This window comes from Antrostomus carolinensis, unplaced genomic scaffold (genome assembly GCF_000700745.2).
Source record: "Antrostomus carolinensis isolate BGI_N321 unplaced genomic scaffold, ASM70074v2 scaffold31243, whole genome shotgun sequence".
Classification (NCBI taxonomy): Eukaryota; Metazoa; Chordata; class Aves; order Caprimulgiformes; family Caprimulgidae; genus Antrostomus; species Antrostomus carolinensis.
In genome coordinates, this window is record NW_010306365.1 from 22,419 (window position 1) to 42,723 (window position 20,305).

The 20,305-nt window shown below is 35.4% G+C and overlaps 1 protein-coding gene across 1 annotated transcript in view; it reads right to left on the bottom strand.

Annotated features, from left to right (window-relative positions):
* The window catches only part of MARCHF6 (membrane associated ring-CH-type finger 6), a gene marked incomplete at its 5' end in the record, with an annotated part of 36,420 nt that extends 16,646 nt beyond the window's left edge, over positions 1-19,774 (bottom strand). Inside the window, 15 exons of the mRNA XM_010165116.2 lie at positions 437-574; positions 1,196-1,296; positions 3,281-3,400; positions 3,894-4,028; positions 4,794-4,868; positions 4,984-5,052; positions 5,819-5,899; positions 6,500-6,558; positions 7,676-7,727; positions 9,400-9,432; positions 11,427-11,488; positions 11,740-11,932; positions 13,187-13,355; positions 15,335-15,407; positions 19,597-19,774. Of these exons, the coding sequence (XP_010163418.2) occupies positions 437-574; positions 1,196-1,296; positions 3,281-3,400; positions 3,894-4,028; positions 4,794-4,868; positions 4,984-5,052; positions 5,819-5,899; positions 6,500-6,558; positions 7,676-7,727; positions 9,400-9,432; positions 11,427-11,488; positions 11,740-11,932; positions 13,187-13,355; positions 15,335-15,407; positions 19,597-19,774 (1,538 nt within the window). The remainder of the gene's footprint in view (positions 1-436; positions 575-1,195; positions 1,297-3,280; positions 3,401-3,893; positions 4,029-4,793; positions 4,869-4,983; positions 5,053-5,818; positions 5,900-6,499; positions 6,559-7,675; positions 7,728-9,399; positions 9,433-11,426; positions 11,489-11,739; positions 11,933-13,186; positions 13,356-15,334; positions 15,408-19,596) is intronic.
* Between the last annotated feature and the right edge of the window lie 531 nt (positions 19,775-20,305).

Below are 20,305 nucleotides of genomic sequence, written 5' to 3' on the forward strand. Positions count from 1 at the left end.
TTCACTACTTTAGCTTAATGTTCTAAATTTTCCCTTTTGTTTTTTCCTTCTGATAATAAGAAATGCAAGATGTGCACATGAATTTTATTTAGATGACTCATGGAAATACTCTGACACTTACCTCTAATTTTTCCATATAATAGGAAGTTAACAAGCTGTTAGTCATACTTTTATAGATTTTTTTACTAAGCAAATGCTGTAATGGCTTATCAAAATAATTAATTTTCAAAGACTAGTCCAGAAGTGTGTACAACTACTGCTTAGAAGGTGGTACTTCTATAGGATATTGCTATAGAAGTTTTTCATCCCATATTTATCTGTAAAATAGCTATTAAAGCTACTTGGTGGGATAAGTCTCTTGAAAGCATGCTGCTTTCACATCAAAAGGTTAAGCTGGACACAATACCTGTAGTTGCTTTTGGCTTTCTGTACTTACAGCAAGTATCCAGCTGTAACAGTCCATGCTCGTACGAGACCTTTCAACCACTGTCTTGTATGTCCTTGTTCTAGCAAAGCTGGAAGCACCACCTGAAGCAAAAGGAGCTCTAGGGAAAGTTCACTTACTGGAGCATCACTAGAAACAATGAGAAGAGCAGGAAGTCAAACATAAGGAACATTCTGATAGTAATCTTTTACACTGAATCATATTAACACCACCACAACAAAAAAATACTTCGGATGTCAACAGGAACAGTTCTTATTTTTTTGCAGACATTTTTCCTTATATACTATGAGCACAGGTTAAGTGCTCTTCTATTTGCTTCTATCAGTGTTACTTCAATTACTATTTAGAAATAGACAGATACTGCTGCCATGAAAAAGAAATGCAGTTACAGTTATCCTTTTGCTCTTGAAGCAAATGATAATTCAGGAATGAATGTGAAAAACAAACATGGCAGCAACTTCACTATCAAAAAGTTGAAGGGGAAAGTGTTTTGAGGGCATATAAAAATCAAACAGTTATAATTACAGATGTAATACAAAATGCCTTTTATTTTTATTTGCTTTTTATTTGACAAATTGTATGATATATCCACGTTCTTTATCTTTTTACTCTTTTTAGAACCATGAAGTTTAGATTGAAAACAAACCAAACATACCAAACAGTGTCAAATTAATGCTCAAAGAGCACAAATACACATTTTTCTAGTTACAGGGAGACTGAAAAAACGTCATTTTTAAATTAAATGCTTACCTGTAGAGCATAACATTATATGGAAGAAAGTTAGGCAGGAGATACTTAATAATGCGTATAGGAAGCCAGAGCATGAGCAGTACAATTGATCCAAAGACTATCTGCAACAAGGATGTTAAACAAGTTAGTCCAAATAGCAGAAACAACCAAACCTAATTTCCCACCCATCTCTGTGACTTGTTTCCTGTGTGTGGTGGGTTAGCCTTGGCTAACAGCCAAACATCTACCCAGCTGCTCACTCATTCCCCTCTCTAGCTGAATGGGGAGAAAATAGAAGGAAGGCAGAAAGACTCATGGATTGAGATAGTGACAGTTTAATAGAGAAAGCAAAAGCTGTGCATGCAGCAAAACAAAAAGAAGAATTCAGTCACTATTTCCCATCAGCAGATAGATGGTTAGTGACCTCCTGGAAAGCAGGGCCTCAGCACATGTTAACAGTCGCTCAGAAAGACAACTGCCATAACCATGAACATCGCCCTCTTCTTGCTCTTTCCCACAGCTTTTACTGTTGAGCACAACATCATATGGTATAGAATACCCCATGGGTCAGTTTGGGCCAGCTGTCCCAGATGTACCTCCCTCCCAACCCCCAGTGTATTCACTGGAGGGGTGAGGGAGCCAGGCAGAGCAAGCAAGAGGGAAAGCCCAGATGCTGTGCAAGCACTGTTCAGCCACAGCCAAAACACCTCCATCAGCAACACTGTTTCAGCCACTAATGCCAAGCGCAGAAGGACATGGGTTTTCAAGCAACTTGTAAAAGCCTTGAAAGATATTTCAGTTTCTATTTCCTCACATTTTAAATTGGCTGAAAGGTCAGAGTTTAGTAGGGGAGATCAGGTGCATGAAGAGCATTGCACTTTTATAAATCCTGCTTCCTTAAGGAACCAGATTAAAAATAAAGTACATTCTAAACACATTCTTACACTTCATATAAACGCAACACTAGAGACTAAAAATACAAAAAAAAATTGCATTTAACTATGTAAAAAAGAAAAAAATAAATCCCATTCCTCTTGAAACTTTATGTTCTCCACAAGACATTCTTAAAAACATTGAGAAAGAAACACAACTAGAAAAGTGTGACTTGCTTTTTGAAATGGTAAACTGTAAGTGATTGCCATTCTGGGTCCCATATTCTAGCATGAGGCTGGCAGAAGTTCTGAAGTAATTAGCTAAGCAAATCAAAAGGTGAAGTTCAAGTAACCACCAGTTCCAACACAGACCGAGAACACATCTCAAAGACCTTTAGTAACAAGCAGATCTTTGCTGTGACACAGAAGTTTCAGGCAGCTAAGGCATTATGATTATCCAAGGAGAAAATACTCTGACAGGTAGGCAAGTCAGCTCCTCTCATACACTGTTTCTCTCTAATAGAACTAAGATCTCTCCATGAGCTTTCACTGCTCAAAGGACTTCAGGTGTATTAATACAGTATGTCAAATAATAATGTTTCTGGTATATCAGTTTTCACCGTTGACATGACATTTATGCCAAAGACAGCCCAAGACCCTTCCCTTACTGCATGCTAGGCAAACTTCAGACAAGCAAGCAGGAGGAAAAAGCTTTCACTGTTTTCAATATCTTACAATCATAATCTGTAAACAGACACCATCAATTAGAGCAGCATAATCCAATCAAAAACTTAACTAGACAATTACTCTACCCCTGCTGCACTGCTTTAGCTGAACTGGATGCACAGTGGTTACTGCAATAACTAAGAGTATTTTGAAAGAGTGACGTGATTTACAATATCCGTAACAATAAACACTTGTCTGACTACGCAACCATTTCCTGTGATTTTGCATAAGGAGAAGGTATCACAGAAAAACTTGGTTTGGAAGGGACCCCTAGAGGCAAACTACCCCAACCCCCTGCTCTGAGCAGGCCCAGTTACATCAGGTTGCTCAGAACCTTATTCAGTCGAGTATCTCAGAAGACAGATTCTGTTGGCAACCTGTTCCAGTGTCTAATCATCTTCATGGTGAAAAAGTTTTTCCTTTAATACGCAGGAGCATATATGGGAACTAACATATGAAATTTTCTTTAAAAAAAAATAAAAAAAATATTTTTGATAAAAGTCCTTACCACTGATAAGATAAACCTCCTGAGATGTCTGTAAATTGGCAAGTGAATCATTTCCTGCACAGGATTAAAGTCTGGATCATTCAAATTCCTGAGAAACCATAAGACACCAGGTCTCAATACCTGCAGTAGGAAACAGAAAAATAACGTATGAAGAGAAAATTATCTCATTCTTTGTCATTTTGGATAACACTACTGCAGCAAATAAGTTTTAAACATGATAGGGCTATTTGATGAACAGGGTTCAACAAAATGGCAAAGAAATAGAACAAAGGAAGCATTATCATAGAGAAGTAGAGAAGCAATAACCAATTGCAAGTTTAATTTTCAAATATTAATCAATCTTAACAAGTGAAATGTATTCAGATTCATTTGAAGGCAACAACCATAATTAAGGACTCTCTGTAAAAAAAAATCTCTAAGTAAAATATATGCCAAAACATAATTTACCACTGCAGTAAGTACCAGAGTGACCTTTTCTACATGAGGCTGAAATCCAACATACACCCACGAAGCACAGTAGCAGCAATACCCACACACGAAAGATTCAACTAACAGTTCAACATGCAAGCTTCTCTAACTATGATACACACCAATCTTGTTCTCATAGACTTACCTCTCTCAGTAAAAGAATGAAGGATGCAAAGTAAAAGACGTAAACCATTCCAACTAACCAGTGCAGAAACATTGTGGTACCTGGGGCAGACTGAAAGCTCAATTCTCTGTCTTTCAAAGTGGCATCAAACATCTCCTAGAAGGTAAGGTATAAACAAATATGAATAGTTTGGCAAACCTCTGCAGTTACTCATTTTGTTTATCCTAGTTCACATATACTACTAGGCATTTAATTTAATTAGAAAAAAAAGAGGAATAATTTACAATAAGAACAGCAAATAAAGATCAATTTCTGATCAATTTCTTTCTTCCCACAGAAAGAATGACAAACTCAAACACTAACATACACTATAAATCAGCACAAAGTGGCACTGTGATGAAAGCAAATACTTACACCCTTAAGTAAAATTCTATTTATACTAAGGCTAGAATAAATTACTTTTCTCCATTTGAAATTAATAATTTAATTTTTTTCAGGACAGAAAAACTGTCCTTCTCAATTCCAAGCAAACACAGCATCTATCTTGTTCAAAAGAGAAAATGATTGGACAACTATTAAAATATGAAGTCATTACCATTTCACAGAAGATGGCTACATAATGAAGTTTATTCAATACACAAGTTTGCTATAAGTAAGTTCATTATCACAGTGGTCTTGTAAATGCAGTAAAAAGGACTAAAATCTTATTTTATTAACAGCATGTTAATTTGTATTTAGAAATATCAAGAAAAAAAATAGCATTAAGCAGTACCTAAAAAACCCTTTCCCTCTGGAAACACTGTTTATAAAAACAGAAGAGTGCTGTCAAACTCGTAACAACTTCCTTCTCATCAGAACTTTTTTCCTTTTAAATATAAACACTGTTAAAAAATAATTTATTCTAATTATTTCCATTCTTACCAAAGAGCATATATCCAGCCACCAGCCACAGATGAGAGGAAAAACACCAATTTCAACCACCACTAACAAGGAAACCTTTAGGAAAAAAGAGAAAAGAATATCTCACTAGTTTAACATAAATTGCTACGAAAATTATGATGTAAGCTTAAATTGAGAGGGTTTTTTGCTACACACAAAAAAACAGGATTACCTTGACAACAATATAGCAAACTCCTAATAAACGACGTGATCGCTGGAACTTAACAAGTGCTGCCAAACCCTGAATAGTTTTGTTAAGAAAATAATACAGAAAAATGACATTTTTATTAATATGAAACACTGTATTATGTGGCTTTTAGCAATAGGAAATTTTATAAAAGACAAAAGTGATATAGGAAGTATGTATTTCATCAGAGCTCCATTTTAAAAATTGTCTGTGACTCTGGAAGTCACAATCTGATGTGCTGGATAACCCCACCAAGCATGCATCTAAAAATAAATGACTAAATAAATAAATAATACTACCATCTATCTTAAATTAAGCATCCAAATGTGTTCTCAAGAAATAAACAGTTGTCTGAAGATGTCTGCCATGAGTAAGCATGTTTCAAAACTGAAGGCCTACCTTATACGGCAGCTTTCCTTTTTATGCAGTCTGAAACAAATTCTCACCTGTTCCAAGAAAACCTGGATGTATCTATTGCAGTTTGGGGGTTTGTTTTGGTTTATTTTCTTTTAGGAGGCAAAACAGAGACAGGCCAACCAACTGTTTTAGCACATTTGCATTGTACACTGGTATAGTGTGGTCTAAAGTTGATGTTATCTTTGTGTATTCTTGAACAGAAGACTGCTAATAAATGTTTCTTCTCTCACACTGCAGTTGGTGTAGTCTCTTCAAAAGCATCCAGCTAGATTGCAGACTTTTTACTTGTGACCAAATGGTAAATTAACTGCATCTGCATCATGTCTGTGCCTCCTCAAAATACATCCTGAAAAGTGATCTACATGTAAAATCTGAACCAGGTTAACTACTGACAAAAGGATACATGACAAACAATTAGAGTCACTGCCAGCAGAACATATCCGACTATAGTTGTAATGAGGCCTTCAAAGTGAGATGCTTGAACCTGGAGGGGAAAGAAAAAAGGAAAAGTTTAAAAGATTACATCTCATTTTTAGGTAATTAAAATAAATTCCAAATGTCAGCTCTTCAAGAATTACAAGTTTCTTTAGCTTTTATGTATTTTAATAATCTACTCCTTTTTTAGTATCTCCATCAAGAGTAGAAAATGTTTACATTTATTGGAAAAGTCTAACAACTACTTTCTTCAAACATGAAAAAACCTCCACATATGAAATAAAGTGTCACCTTACACTACCTCACTATCTCCTAGCTTTCACTACCTATTATCATCAACTATGAAAATTACTCAGTACATAAATTAAAAATCTACATGAGGAACAAGAGGCTCTTTAAAAAAATAACCAAAAGCATATGCATTTTTTGTAAAACGAGGAAACCTCACTTGTAATGCAAATAATGGAGGAAGTGAGAAAGAGTAAGAGAACATTTTTAATCATAGATCAAAAAAGGTTTGAGGAGAAAGAATGAGACACTCCAGGTTAGTTTTGTGATCACAAATAAAAGTGGAAGGATGCTACAAAAATATTGTGATTAAGTAAATAGCAGCAGTTTTTTCATTTTGAAATTATTAAACAGTACTTACATATTCCTCAAAGCCCAGGCCAACAATGGAGAAGTGACCAATGTGGTACGGACAAAAAGCTGCATAACACAAGCAGAAAGAAGGGGAAAAAAGACCATGAAAACTACTAAATTACAGCATTGCCTCAACTGGAAAATACCTTTAAGGTCATCAAGTCCAATCATTAACCTCACACTGACAAGTCCCCTAAACCATGTCCCTGAGCACTGCGTCTAGAAGACTCTCAAATACCTCCAGGGATGGGGACTCCACCACTTTCCTGGGCAACCCATTTCAGTGCCTGAGAACCCTTCAGTGAAGAAATTCTTCCTGATATCCAATCTAACCTTCCCTTGGTGCAACACGAAGCCATTTCCTCTTGTTCCATTGCCTGTTACTTGGTTGAACAGACCAACCCCCAACTCGCTACACCCTCCTTTCAGGTAGTTGTAGAGAGCATTAAAGTGTTTTTTTAAGCTGTGACAAATTTATGCGCAAAAAATTTTCCTAGCACTAACTATATATGGAATCAGAACACAGAAACATTCCTATCTTGTAGAAATAGAGCCCTGCAAACATTTAAAGTAGCAGTTAGCTTCAGCAGCTACAGGACTGAAAAAGGAAAATAAAGTAAAATACACTACTGATTAGAATTTACTATTTTCTGAAGTTATATGAACTAAGGACAGTTCTTCCGTAGTAACTATGGACACAAAATGAAAGTATATTTGACAACTCTACAGTCAGCTACATTCTTGTGTGCCCTCCTCCCTCCCAATTTTGAGCTCCAAAAATGGATTCCTGATGGAAAAAGTAATTTAGCTATATCTAGTAAAAACTATAAGTAGAAAAAAAATACCCTAGCCATTCCTAGAAGTGCATTTGTTCATAACTTAAATTCCAGGAGGTTCCTCCTTTAATTTAACAGTCTTCCACATGTATTATTTTCTGTGCTTTGGTTGACATCATTAAACTTTTAGTAGATTTCCTGTTCTAAACCTATTCACTTAAAGGAATTAAAGTTTTTTGAAACTTTAGAAGCAATAAAGATTTATTATTCATATTCCCAGTTCGTCTGTGGCTCCAATTTTAGATGTCACAACTTCATTTATTCTGATAGAACAGCCTTAGAATTAACCTGCATTATCACTTCTCAAAGAAGGATGTTTTTGGAACATAAGAGCAAACGATACTTACCAAACACAAGTATGAACAACGTATTTAAAGATACCACCCAGAAGACATGTTCCTGTGAGGAGTATGGGGGAAGGAAGGAGGAAGACAACAAGGAAACAGTGTGTAAATGTCAGTCATTTAAATGTAGTGACTTTACTTTTATATTTAAACTTCTTATTTCAGCTACCTATTATTACCAGAACTTGCACATCTCATGTTAAGAGCAAAGAAATTTGCTCTAACAAAAAGACCAAACATGCAGGACAGATTATGAAAACAACAGTTTACATTCATGGATATTTACCTAGGCAAGAGCATGTATATTTGCTTTAACACTCTTATTTTGGAAAAACAAGCTTTTATTTCAAAACTAATGTAATTGTTTTCAAGAGTGAAAGTGTTTATATGAAATGTATGCAGATATTTGTTTTATAAACGTGAAAACGCGCATCTGAACTTTTAACAATTAGACTTCGACACAAGAAATTCATTATCAAAACTGACAGCTCTCGCTCTAGAAATGACAGCATGTCTCGTTTTTAATATTCCTTTCAGCTAAGATGCTAACTCAACCATAACTACACTGGAATTTTAATTCTTTTGATATTAATATTTAAGGTCAATCACTAATGACATAATAAGCTACACTGTTTTAAACAGAAGATATTAAAATATGAGACATTTTATTTCACACGAGACACGCTACTGTATCTAATAAACACATTTATATCTAAGAAATATATTTTTTTCACACATTAAATAAAGTAAAATTTATACTGCTGGAAGACAGCAAAGATCTTTTTTTCCACTTTAAAATATATATGACTTCTCTTTTTATACAAAAAGTGATCTAGTAGATGATACTTAATGAATGTAGCTGTGATGGGTTAAAGTTTTGTTGCCATCCACTCTGCATTCTCTCTCCCCTGACCCTGGTCAGAGATAGACATCTCCAACAGTCGGGTAGGACGGGCAGCAGAGAGAGCCCTTCAAATAAACTGTAACAAAGCCCACGAGAAGATACGCATTATATATGCAAGAGTTTGTCTGGGAGATAATCAACATGGGTTCCACTCACAGACAAGTGTTAAAAAGCCAACAGCCTTTTCAGGAATGCTTTACTACATTTTCGTAATCATAAAGATTTTTGGAACAAGTTTAAGAGATATGTGCTCCACAAGACAGATTGACTATTTGAAGATTTAAGAAAAGATTTGAGACAAAGATTGATTAAAATAACATTCAAGAGGGGAAAAATTCTAGGGAGGAACAAAAAAAAAAAAAAGCCAAATACACTCAAGAAACATAACTGAAGATCTTGAATTTTTAAAATCTAGTCTACACTTAAAATTCACTAGTGGTGTTCTGCTGGTATTAGGGCAAATCAGAGAAGTCTGAATGAGGACGCTATTTTAATGGTAACAAAGAGCAAAACTTAAAGCTAGAACAGATATGTATTTCAGTGTATGCTTTTTCAGAGGGTCTAATTTTTATTTACAGTGGAGTACATGATCTAAAGTTAGCCATGTCTTAAGAAATTCCATTTTCATGCCACGCACACACACACTACTCTCTGAAACTCCTAAGACAGTTTGCTCACACATGACATCATATGAAAGTTTCTCTGAAAAACATATATGAGAATAGGGACGTCAAACAGAATTATGTAGTTCAAAAAAATAGTTCACTGTTTCTTAAAAAAAGCGCCTCCTACAGAAATTCTTGAAATGCAGGATTTCACTTACTAAAAAAACCAGAGATCCATCAAGTCCAAGCATCTGTGAAGATAAGAAAGTTAATTTTATTAACTCAAAAAAGTTAAGCAACACACATCTAAAATAAGCCTTGTAGAAGCCTCTTTCACATCAACTTTTAACATCCAATATGGTCAAAAGCTTTTTTTTTACTGCTCAACCAACAGAATGTGGACATTAAAGATAAAGATAGAAACTAAGTTCTCATTTAACACAATAAACTCAGTTGGTCAAAGGCAGTGGTATACATGTGGAATAACTTAATACACATGTATTTATACGTGGCAAACCAAACGTATAATCAATTAATTTATAGGCTATTTCTCTTCAAGACTTTGGAGACTCTGACAAAGATTTTGTATTTACAAAAGATTGATGACTGAACTGTTATTTTGAAACATGTTTAAACATCTCAATATTAAAATACAAGAGCAATTTTTTTTTTTGCTTCCTAATTGCAAAGTATCAGTTTATGTTGTACTGAGAAAAGTAAAAGGCTAATATTTTACCTTCAATGTATAAAAGCAACTAGTAACAGGATAATGTTGCTACCCTCTATGTTATTAAGTTTAGAACAGAATTGGTTTACAGCTAGGGAAGATAGGAAACAAATCCTCCAGCACCCCGCACATCCGTTATGGGAAGCCTCCACAGAACAGCCAAAAACAGAGTATCTATTAAAAAATAAATCTCTCCTTTCTCCCACTTCAAGGATTTCTTATTAGTTCAATCCCGACTCCTACTCCATGATTACTGCTGTAAAGTACCAGGCTCAAGGCTATCTGGTACCAGGATTTTGCACTAAGTCCCAAGATATTAAAGTTGCAGGTACTTCACAAAGTAAACCAAGATGTAAATATTTCAGAAAATTCACAATGCTTGCATGTTATTTTCACAAGGTGAAATACCAGGAAAGACCACCTCACTTCTGATACTAAATGCCAACTATATGTCTATTGCCTATGCCAGCCCATAGGATTAGAAATGGTTTTGAGAGTTTGCTGAAACAGGTTTCTATGTTCACAGAGAGGCATCAAAACATTTTCAACTAGGAGTACATCAACATTTCCCAGCACACAAATTGGGTTCAGAAATACAACACTTTCCTCTTGAGATACACAGTAGAATGGTTCAGAAACCTGAATTTATGTATGCCCTTTTTCACTAAATATCTTTCAAAACAAACTCAGAAGTTTTCACTAGATACAAATCAAAGATCAAGACCTGTCCCTCGTGATGAAAACTATTTCTACTACACTGCAATCAAGGCAACAACTATATCACAGCCTCGGAATACAGCGATGAGATTTACAGCTGCCTGCCAGAGGCTACTGACACTGGGAAACCAGTGAAGCTGCTGTACCTACCTTCAGGTAGGCTTTGCTGCATCTGGTGAGCTTTGAACTCAGAGGTTTGCTACTTCTAAACCAACTACAAAAAACTAGTTCTTAAGTTGCTACACTACTCTGTGATTACAGAGTACACACATCTTATGCTCTAATCATGGAATTTGTGATCCATAAGCAAAACAGAAGCAGTGTTACATTAAAATGCTCCATAATTTATTAAGAAATACGTTTGTCTTTTGTAAATATGTAAATAAAGTAAATTAACCAAAATTTCCAGTTCTCTCTTTTCTTTAGTTCAACGCTTTCATGAAAATTATGCATTAAACTATATATAACACAACGTGCTCCTAATCTGGCCTAGCATCCTCAGTGCAAGCTACTATTAATTTCTAAACCTGACCAAGTTGAAGACTTCAGAGAAGTCTGTGCTAAAACATGTTTTAAGTTGCTACTATATTTCAAATCAAAGAAACACCTTTTTGATAGTTAACTAGTATAACATTTTGTTTTTATACAATGAATTTTTATAGGTCACTAAAGACTCTTAGTGATAGATTTAACACTAGACAATGGTATCCAAATCTATCCTGAATGGATTTTAACACAGCAATATTACAAATACTTTCAAGCATGAATCTGAATTATTCAATTCTAGAAAATGATTCTTACTCGCTCCCAAGTAAGCTCTTCTGCTGCTCGATCCCATTCCAAAGCATTCCAGTTCATGTCATCTGAGGAGACAGTGGCCATTTTTACAGCTGTTAGACTCACTCAAAACAAGATGTAACCATGTTTTAAATGAACAAAAAGACTTAAGCACATAACATTCAACTTTCAACTGCTGATAGCTGAAATTTGTAAAAACAGAATAAATAAGATGAAGTGGAAACTTACACAGCTTGAATTATGACAGTTCTATTTTCAATGGTTTCATTTATATTTAAAAAAAACTAGAACATTACTGTTTTGAGTCACCTGTTACCTTGTGCTCCATTGTTTGCATCTGCTGCATCTTCTACTACAGCATCTTCTTCATCTTCATTATCTTCCTCCTCTTCATCTACTTGTTCTTCTTGAATTTCAGGGTTCTCACCTACAACTACATTCTCAGGAGCTGGGTTAGCAGGCTGATCAAGCACAGCATTTTCAACACCTCCATTTACAACAGCCTGAGCCTGCAGAAACAAAATTTAGTACTCAGTTAAATTGATCAACCTCTCTCCATACTTTTATCCTGTATATAGAAAAACCAAAAAGTATTAAAAAAATGTTAATGATGTATTCTTTTTAGATAAGCATTAAATTTGAGACCACTAAACCTTTTAAAAAAGGAAGAGAAACATTCAGACTTCTTCACAGAGTAGATGAGGTTGGAAAGGGTCTCTAGAGATAGTCAACACACCTACTGAAAGGAGGGTCAGCTACAGCAGGCTGCTCAGTGCTGTTTCTGGTTGGCTTTGAGTAACTCCAGAGATGGAGACTTCACAACCTCTTCCAGTAGTTGATCACACTTATAATAAAAAAAAGTGTCTGTTTTTTGGTGTGGGGTTTTTTTTTTGGTGTTTCAAAATGAAATTTCCTGTATTTTAATTTGAGCCTACTGCCTGTTGTCCTGTCACTCAATACTACCAAGAGGACTGTCTCTGTCTTGTTCGCATTCTCCCATCAGGAATTTATACACACTGATAAGGTCCACCCCGAGGCTTCTCATCTCCAGGCTGAACAGTTCCAGCTGTCTCAGCCTCTCATCATTATGTCAAATGCTCCAGGCCTTTAATCATTTTTGTTGGCTCTTCACCGCACTCATTACAGTATGTCCATGTGTCTTTTCTACGGGGGAAACCCAGAACTGGATAGAGCATTCCAGATGTGGTCTCACGAGTGCTCAATATAGGGGAACACTCTTGATCCTATGAAAACTATCATCATATTAGAAAGACGGTAATTCAAGGACAACAAGTCAGTTATCATCTGAGGATCTCTGTCTTTAAAGAAATTCAGAGGTTTCAACAAAACCTCCAACTGCTTTGAGAACAATGAGTTGTTACCTCATGAACTAGTGAAATACTTATGAAGAGACAAATGAAAAGCAAGCTGCATCCTCATTGACTATGGCTGACAATTCAGCTTTATATGCACAAAATTATCTTAAAAAAGTGTAAAGACACAAACATAAGACTCTAAACAATGTTAAAGTTACTTTACAAAAATTATACTATAACAAATCCATTAACTTTCCATTTTATGGAACTTCAAAAACATAACAGTGGTGTCATTGAGTTTATACAGGAACACGTGTTCAACTTCTGCTAACGTAAAAATAAAGACACCCTTTAGTAAAATAACGTTACTCCTGGGTTCTGATCATGTATTTACTCACAAAAACATTTTCTAAATTTAGCATGAACTACTGAGGAGTTAAGTTTTACCTCATTTTGTTGACCAACACCATTGAGTGGCTGTTGCTGATTTTGTTCCAACCACTGTGGTGCTCCTCCATGGACGATCTGTTCACGTAACCAAACAAGGCTGATAAATGCACACAGAGTGCACGTTACCACAAAACAGCCCTGCAAACAGTCAGCCAATAAGTTTTCCCTGTTAAAGAAAGAAAAATAAAAAAACCCCATTAATTATAAATATATTTTGCTAATAAGACTAAACTTAGTCACCATTAACTACCACAAACAGATCCTAGCAGTCCAAATCAACAAATAAACTGGTATTTGGGCAAAAAGGTATTTATTTACATGTCTAGGTGAAGAAAGTACCTACACACAATTGTTATTTAATTTAAAAAAAAAAATCTGTTCAAAGACAGCTTCTTCTAGGAAAGCTGTATGTTCCTGTGTACAGTTTTAAGTGCCAAGATAAACAATGACTTGGAAAAGGTTTTATTTCCCTCTGGTTTGGTTTGTGAAATTACTACTGTTTAAACATAAACATTCCTACAAAACAGGATCTGACTTGATAAGAAGAAAAGGTTCAAGAGTACTTCAGGGAAAACAATCTCCAAGAACAGCAAAGGAAACAATAGTTTCTAAATAAATTATTTCCTACAGTGAAAGGTCTGTTTAAATGGCTAGATACATAATATCCACATCACTGAAACATTTTATCTGCTGATAAAACCCAAAGACTAACTGCAGTGTTTGCCTTGACTGCTCTACACCCCTATGATTTGGGTAGTCTTTTACCCCAGGTATCATCTCTATACTTTAAAAATCCTAATCTATCAAGTCATACATAACTGTAAAGCAGCAGCAAAACAAAGTTCAGTTAGCCAAATGAAACTATAGGGTTTCATGCAAGGCAAGAGGTACTTAAATTGGCTTGAGAGACCCTCATCCCTAACTCCAGATACACCCTCCCACTTGTTTCCACCCTTGCACTACTCCTTGACAACAGTGAATTTGCTCTGGGAACTAACCAACTACAATACAGTCCTTAAAATAAGTAAGAAATATGCCACCATAGTACTCTGCTGCCCCCCCAAAAAGTATCAGTCTGCCTCTCCATCTAGCCACACACAGCACAGTGAATACTGCGGGGACAAGTAGTCCAAAAATGAATAGATGACACAAGATGCTATTGAAATTAACTTTAACTCTGTCAAAGAAACACATGTCAAAGCACAGCTTCACATGCCATTAAAATCTGACACATACTTGAGTCCTTTGTAAAAGACAGGAGAAGAGGTGCTCTAGGTTCTGTTGTTTCAGATTCTTCTCAGAAAGAATAAAATATACACTTACTGGGAGATAACAGGAAAAATACTGTTATTAATCTCAAGTGAGCATCTCTCTCCACTAATAAAATTATACATAACATGACCTGATGTGTCAAATCAAATAGCCCAACACAGACCATTTAGCTGAACTGTTCAAGACATGAATTCAAAATTTGCTTGATGTGTAACTTGATTTACTCAAACCGAGTTTCAGTTCCTCAGGTTCCAGATAATGAAAAAAGTAAGAATCACCCTGAAACTCTGTTGTGTTCTTATTTACTAATTCTTTAGGTAAATCTGATTTAAAACAGACAAAGATAGACAATATTCAATAGCATCCGGTGATTGAAACATTAAAATCCAAGTGTTAGCTAGAAGGCAACACCATAAAAAAATAAATCCCTATTGCATAAGAGACTCGGGATGGATAAAATTAAATGAAAAATATAAAAATGTAACAAAGCAAACAGAATGTGACATTAATATTATTAGCAATACATATTAATATTCCACTATGTGGCATCTGATTTAAACAATAGGAAATTTTATTTTAAAATGAAGTGTAATTTTGCAGCATAAGTTTCGTTGACATCAGATACAAATCTTCATTAACCAGGGCCCATTTTATATAGTCAGTTTTCCATCTCCAAAGATCCTGAATAACGGAACTTCAAAGTGAAATGATTTCTACTCTAATACTGTTGGCCATACATACCGTTATGTAAAGGGTAATGGGCAGCTGCTCACATAAGGTGATGGAAGAAAGGGACAACTAAGTTCCAAAGCAACCACTTCCACAGTAATTTGACTAGAGAAGTTATTTGTATCAAACTGCTGAAGTACTTACGTTGACAGAATATCTAATGGCAGTGTTAGTAGTGAGCTCACAGAGCCAGTAAACAAGCACTTGTAGATACGACCTGCATGAAGAAACACAAGTCTAGTATAAATTCAATGTTGTTTATAACCTCACTTGGAAAGGACCACAGGTACCCTCTTTTCACGTGGTGTCCTAACTAAATTTATGACAAGGGAAAAAAATAATCTCAACTTTCAGTGAACTAACAGAACTCGGTGCCACATACAAGCACATGGAACAAAGCTGTATTTTAGCTGAACATTCTTGATAAAGTATACATTCAAAGTGTAAGAATTGCCACGCTAGGTTAGATCCAAGATTCATCTAGATCTGTCTTCAGCACTGGTCACGCCAATGAATGCCTAAAGAAGAATCTGGAAACAGGCTAAAGATATTTCCAGCAATACTTCCTCAGTACATTCTCATATGCTTCACACAGAACTTCTCAATTCTTGTCCTATAGTATCTCAGTGCTAACTAATCCTTGATGGATTCCCACCCCCTCCCCATTAATTTGTTCAGCCATATTTTGAACCTGTATAGGCTTTTGGTATTAAGGTATCTTGTAGCAATGAGTCTCACCATTCCACTATCTGTTTTAAACAATCATTTTATGGATGAATACTTGATGCTAGTTAACGTTAGTTTTTCACCGTGATTCTTCTGTCACATAATCTTAAAAGTAGGTTATCAGTGTATATAGTCTACTTCAGAAAATTAGGTTCAGATCTACAGGAAGATGACACAGATGCTCAGAACAACATGAGGGAAGAATTAAGGCACCTATATCCAGAAATGCCATTCTTAAGATTCTCATTCCACCCTTTAGGCAGGCATAGGTACCCAAGTAGATAATGGCAAACTATGGTTTCTGTGACCTAGAATAAATAATTATTATCTCTTGGCTACAACTATTTTAAACTTATAGAAAGTTTATGTTTCTACATCCCTCATGAATCAATCCACCAGAAATACCCAAAAAGTCTACTGTTTATGTTCACCTTTTACATAAGGCATAGCATAGCACTTGGAGGAAGTTAACACTTACATCCCCGGTGCAATCCACCCTGCCTGCTGAAGTTCTGACATTGGACAGAAAATAATACAAAATAATAATACAAAATTCAAAAGTCTAGAGTAAGTTAGAACACAAAAGAGACCATGGCTGTAGCTGATCTAATGAAAATGTTCAGTGTCATTTTAGTCAGCACTACTTCCACATTTTACACTGAACAGCCACTGAGTCAAATTTAGCAATCTGATACTGATCCTCTGCTGTCCGTGAGCTTCAATAGTTTGCCTCTGCCTACCATGTAGCTGCATGGTGGGGGGACGCCAAAGGAGGAAGATACTGCTGTGAACTCTGCCAGGCTGAAAAGGTCAAAGAACACAAGCCTTATAACTTCCAATTACACTACACTGGTAGGAAACCAGTGTAACAAAACACATTGTGAGATTTTATGGAATAGGAAGGGAATTTTATAACAAAAAAAATCTCTAAGCAAGCTATTTTTCCTCACAGATTTCACTTGCTCACTCTCATATAAGCACTAAGGCATGTATGTCCAAGTGGTCTGGACAGGATCACTTGTGGACAACACTGAAAACAAAGGATACCAGCTAGTAAATCCTCATCATTTCTCTTGGATTCTTCTTGATTGGCACTTATTAACTGATTTTAGACTTGCCTTTCATATTTGTACTAAGTGGATGCCATTTGGGATCTTTGCCTCATTGTTTTGTTTCATCCCTCTAGAGTCTGAGACAAAAATCACAGTCGTTTTCCTTGTCTGTATATCTTATAACTCTGGTCCTGTTAATCTTCTTCTTGACATCTTACCTTTAGTCTGTTTGTTTTTCCTCTTGATTTGAATGAAATCACATATACAGTGCTCTTTGTTTGGCAAACAGCTAATACACCTTTTAGCTTTTCTTCTGCTGGTTCTTCCAGTACTCACATACCCAATTCCATTCATATGTTACTCACGACAATTTAAATAGTTCTATTACACATCTCTGCAATTTTAACCACTACACAATTACATGAAACACGTACACAAGCACTCTCTTCAGCTATATTGTTTTTCTATAAAAATAGCAACTAAATCACCCCAGAAAGATACATTGATGTGCCATATCGGTCTGTGAACAGTGATTTCTAAAATCTGAGATAAAGGAGATACTTCAGACAACCCAACTCCCATGTTAGCACTTCCTCCTGCCTGAGTGTACACATTCACTTTACTCAGTGTGTACTCCTCTTTCTTACCCTGCATACTATATAGGTACCTTGGGTATTTCACTCTAGAAACCATGTAGCTAAATACAATTATCACAGAGAATAAAACCACTTTGCATTAAACTGGACCAATTAATCCTACTTCTCTGAACAGATCACAGTAGACTGTATAACTGGCTTTTTTCCACCTGTTAATGTGCTAACGGAATAGCAACAGCATATTGGAGCCTGCTGGGATCAGACTGAGGATATGCACAGAGATAAATTATTTTTACTCAACCATATAAGATGGGTATGCACTAAAGAAGTGAAATTACCAAGAAAGAATGGAGAATTTATCCCACAATGGGATAACTGCATGAGCAGCACTTTAAGCCGGAGGGCAGATTTGTTCAACTATAAATCTCCTTTGGTCTGGTTGACAAGTTTTTTGTGCTGCACCTTTTTCTTCCAGATCTAAAATAATGAGAACAATTGTGTGTGGCTGGCTTTACAAGGAAGTATGTGAGCCATATGACAGAAATGGGTAAGGCAAAAGATTATATTAGAAGGTATTTAAATATTACAGAAAATTAGAGATTACATTAAAGGCATTTAATGTAAGAAGACAAGACCTATACAAAATCCCATCCATGAGACAGATACTGACAAATTTCAAAAGTAAATTGATTTTTCAAGGTTTGTTAGGCTGAATGGCTCTGTCATGCTGGCTATCTTCCTGTGCATATAAGTCACCCTGCACAGTACATCAACTTTTAAAGGAATCTGTAAACAGGGATCTGTACATGTGCAATGTTATGGACAGAAATTAAGGCAAAGTAAAGAAAATAGTCATTCGTAAATCAAAAGTCAGTTGTACTGGTCAGGAAATGAGTACTAAAAACCAAAAATTACATTTTGGGGGGCAGGGGGAAGTCTTACACAACTAAGTTGTAAGTGGTGACTTCTGGTAACATTTCAGTATTATTGAAGAGCCAGCATCAGGTTTTCAGACAGTTATGAAACATAACTACCTTAATTCATCTATTGAATATGATTTTGTTGTCCTTCAGAAATTTTAGTAAGAAAAGTGTACAAAATTTGCATTTTGAAAGACAACAGTAGAAAAACAAGATCAATCCGTAGAAAAAACAAGATTTATCTAAAAGCCCAAGGAAGAAATTCAAAATATTTTTTAGCTTTAATGCAGAGCAGTTTGTAAATCTTGTTTACTCTATGCCTGGAAAAGCTCTTTTTCTTGCACAGGAAGGACATGCTGCAGGAACAGGATCACTCTCTTATACCTGATGCCAGTACTGTGATAGTCTCAAACTAAACCAGTGCCGGATACAAATAAATGCACAGAACATACTGAGAAACTGTCTAGTGAGATGCATTTACTGGTTCTCTGCTCTTTTGTTCAAGGGGCATATTACCATTTGTAAAGATGCACTTCCAATCATTTCCTTGACTGAACACTATATACCTTTTGCCTTTTTTCATATTCTCTGTGTTTTTAGCTTGTTGAAACATCAATAGGTCTCTTTCCATTTCTATTTGAAAAGTGAATTTCAAACTGGATACTACAGTAATTAAAATCTGTGCTCTCTTTCTGTTAAATTCCTTTACTACTATAGGACTTTAAGAGGAGTTTTACTAACCCAATTATGTAGGACTGTAAAGAAATTGCACTTTCCATACTAAAAAAAATATTGCACATTCATTTCTATGTGGTTAGAAAACCCAGGACAATTCTTCTATCCTAATATTAATAAACAGTATCAAATAAAAACTTACACATAGATTTTAAAGAAGGTAATTGAAAAGAGACATTTTATCCTAACTCAACATCTTCTTGCATTGTGGTTAAGAGTCAAATACCTAGAACTTCTGTGTGAAAATAAGTGAAATAATGTCTTTGAATTTACGTTTTTTTTAAATAAACCACCAATGGTCTCATAAAACTTTGTTGCAGAGAGTGGCATATTTTCCTGCATATAAGAGTATTACAGTACAAAAAATGAATACTTACATGCAGTAAGAGGTACTACTCCCAACCACGCAAAGGCCACAAGTGTGTAATGAAACCAGTATCGTATTGCTGTGCCAATACTCGTAACCAGTCCAGCAAAGATGTCTTGGATTGGAAGCCGTGAAGGCATATCTGGGGAATAAACTGTGTAGAAAAGGCACTTATGAAACAGTTCTTCCTTTAAAGAAGCATTTATGTAAAAGTCCTGCCAACTATAAGATTTCTGTACTTGGCAAAAGCTTACTAGAAGAATAAGAATATTTAATAGATTCCCAAGAGATGACCCCAAACAAATAACAACAACGAAAAAATATTCACATGACATTTATCACATTGTGTACTGAGTGGAACAGGAAAATTAATAAACTCCATGCTAGTTTTTGACTTAAAGATGTTTTCTTAATAGCTTTATTAATCAACTGTAAACTCTGATTATCTCAAAATAAGCTCAAGCCTGCAAGAAAAAGCAGATTCTAAATTCAGTAGCCCTCCCACTCAGCGCTACCTGAAAGATACCCTTGTCTGTTATTTATAAACCTAGTTCAAGGCAAGAGTACAAGGAATAAGAATAATTAGCAATTTTGCATACTATCAATTAGATAGAAAAACTGAAAGAACTGATTAACTATCTACAGATGTTGAAATTTATACAGAATTACTTTTACTTTCAACATGCAAAACTTCTTCTAAGGTTGCTCCTGTTAGAGGA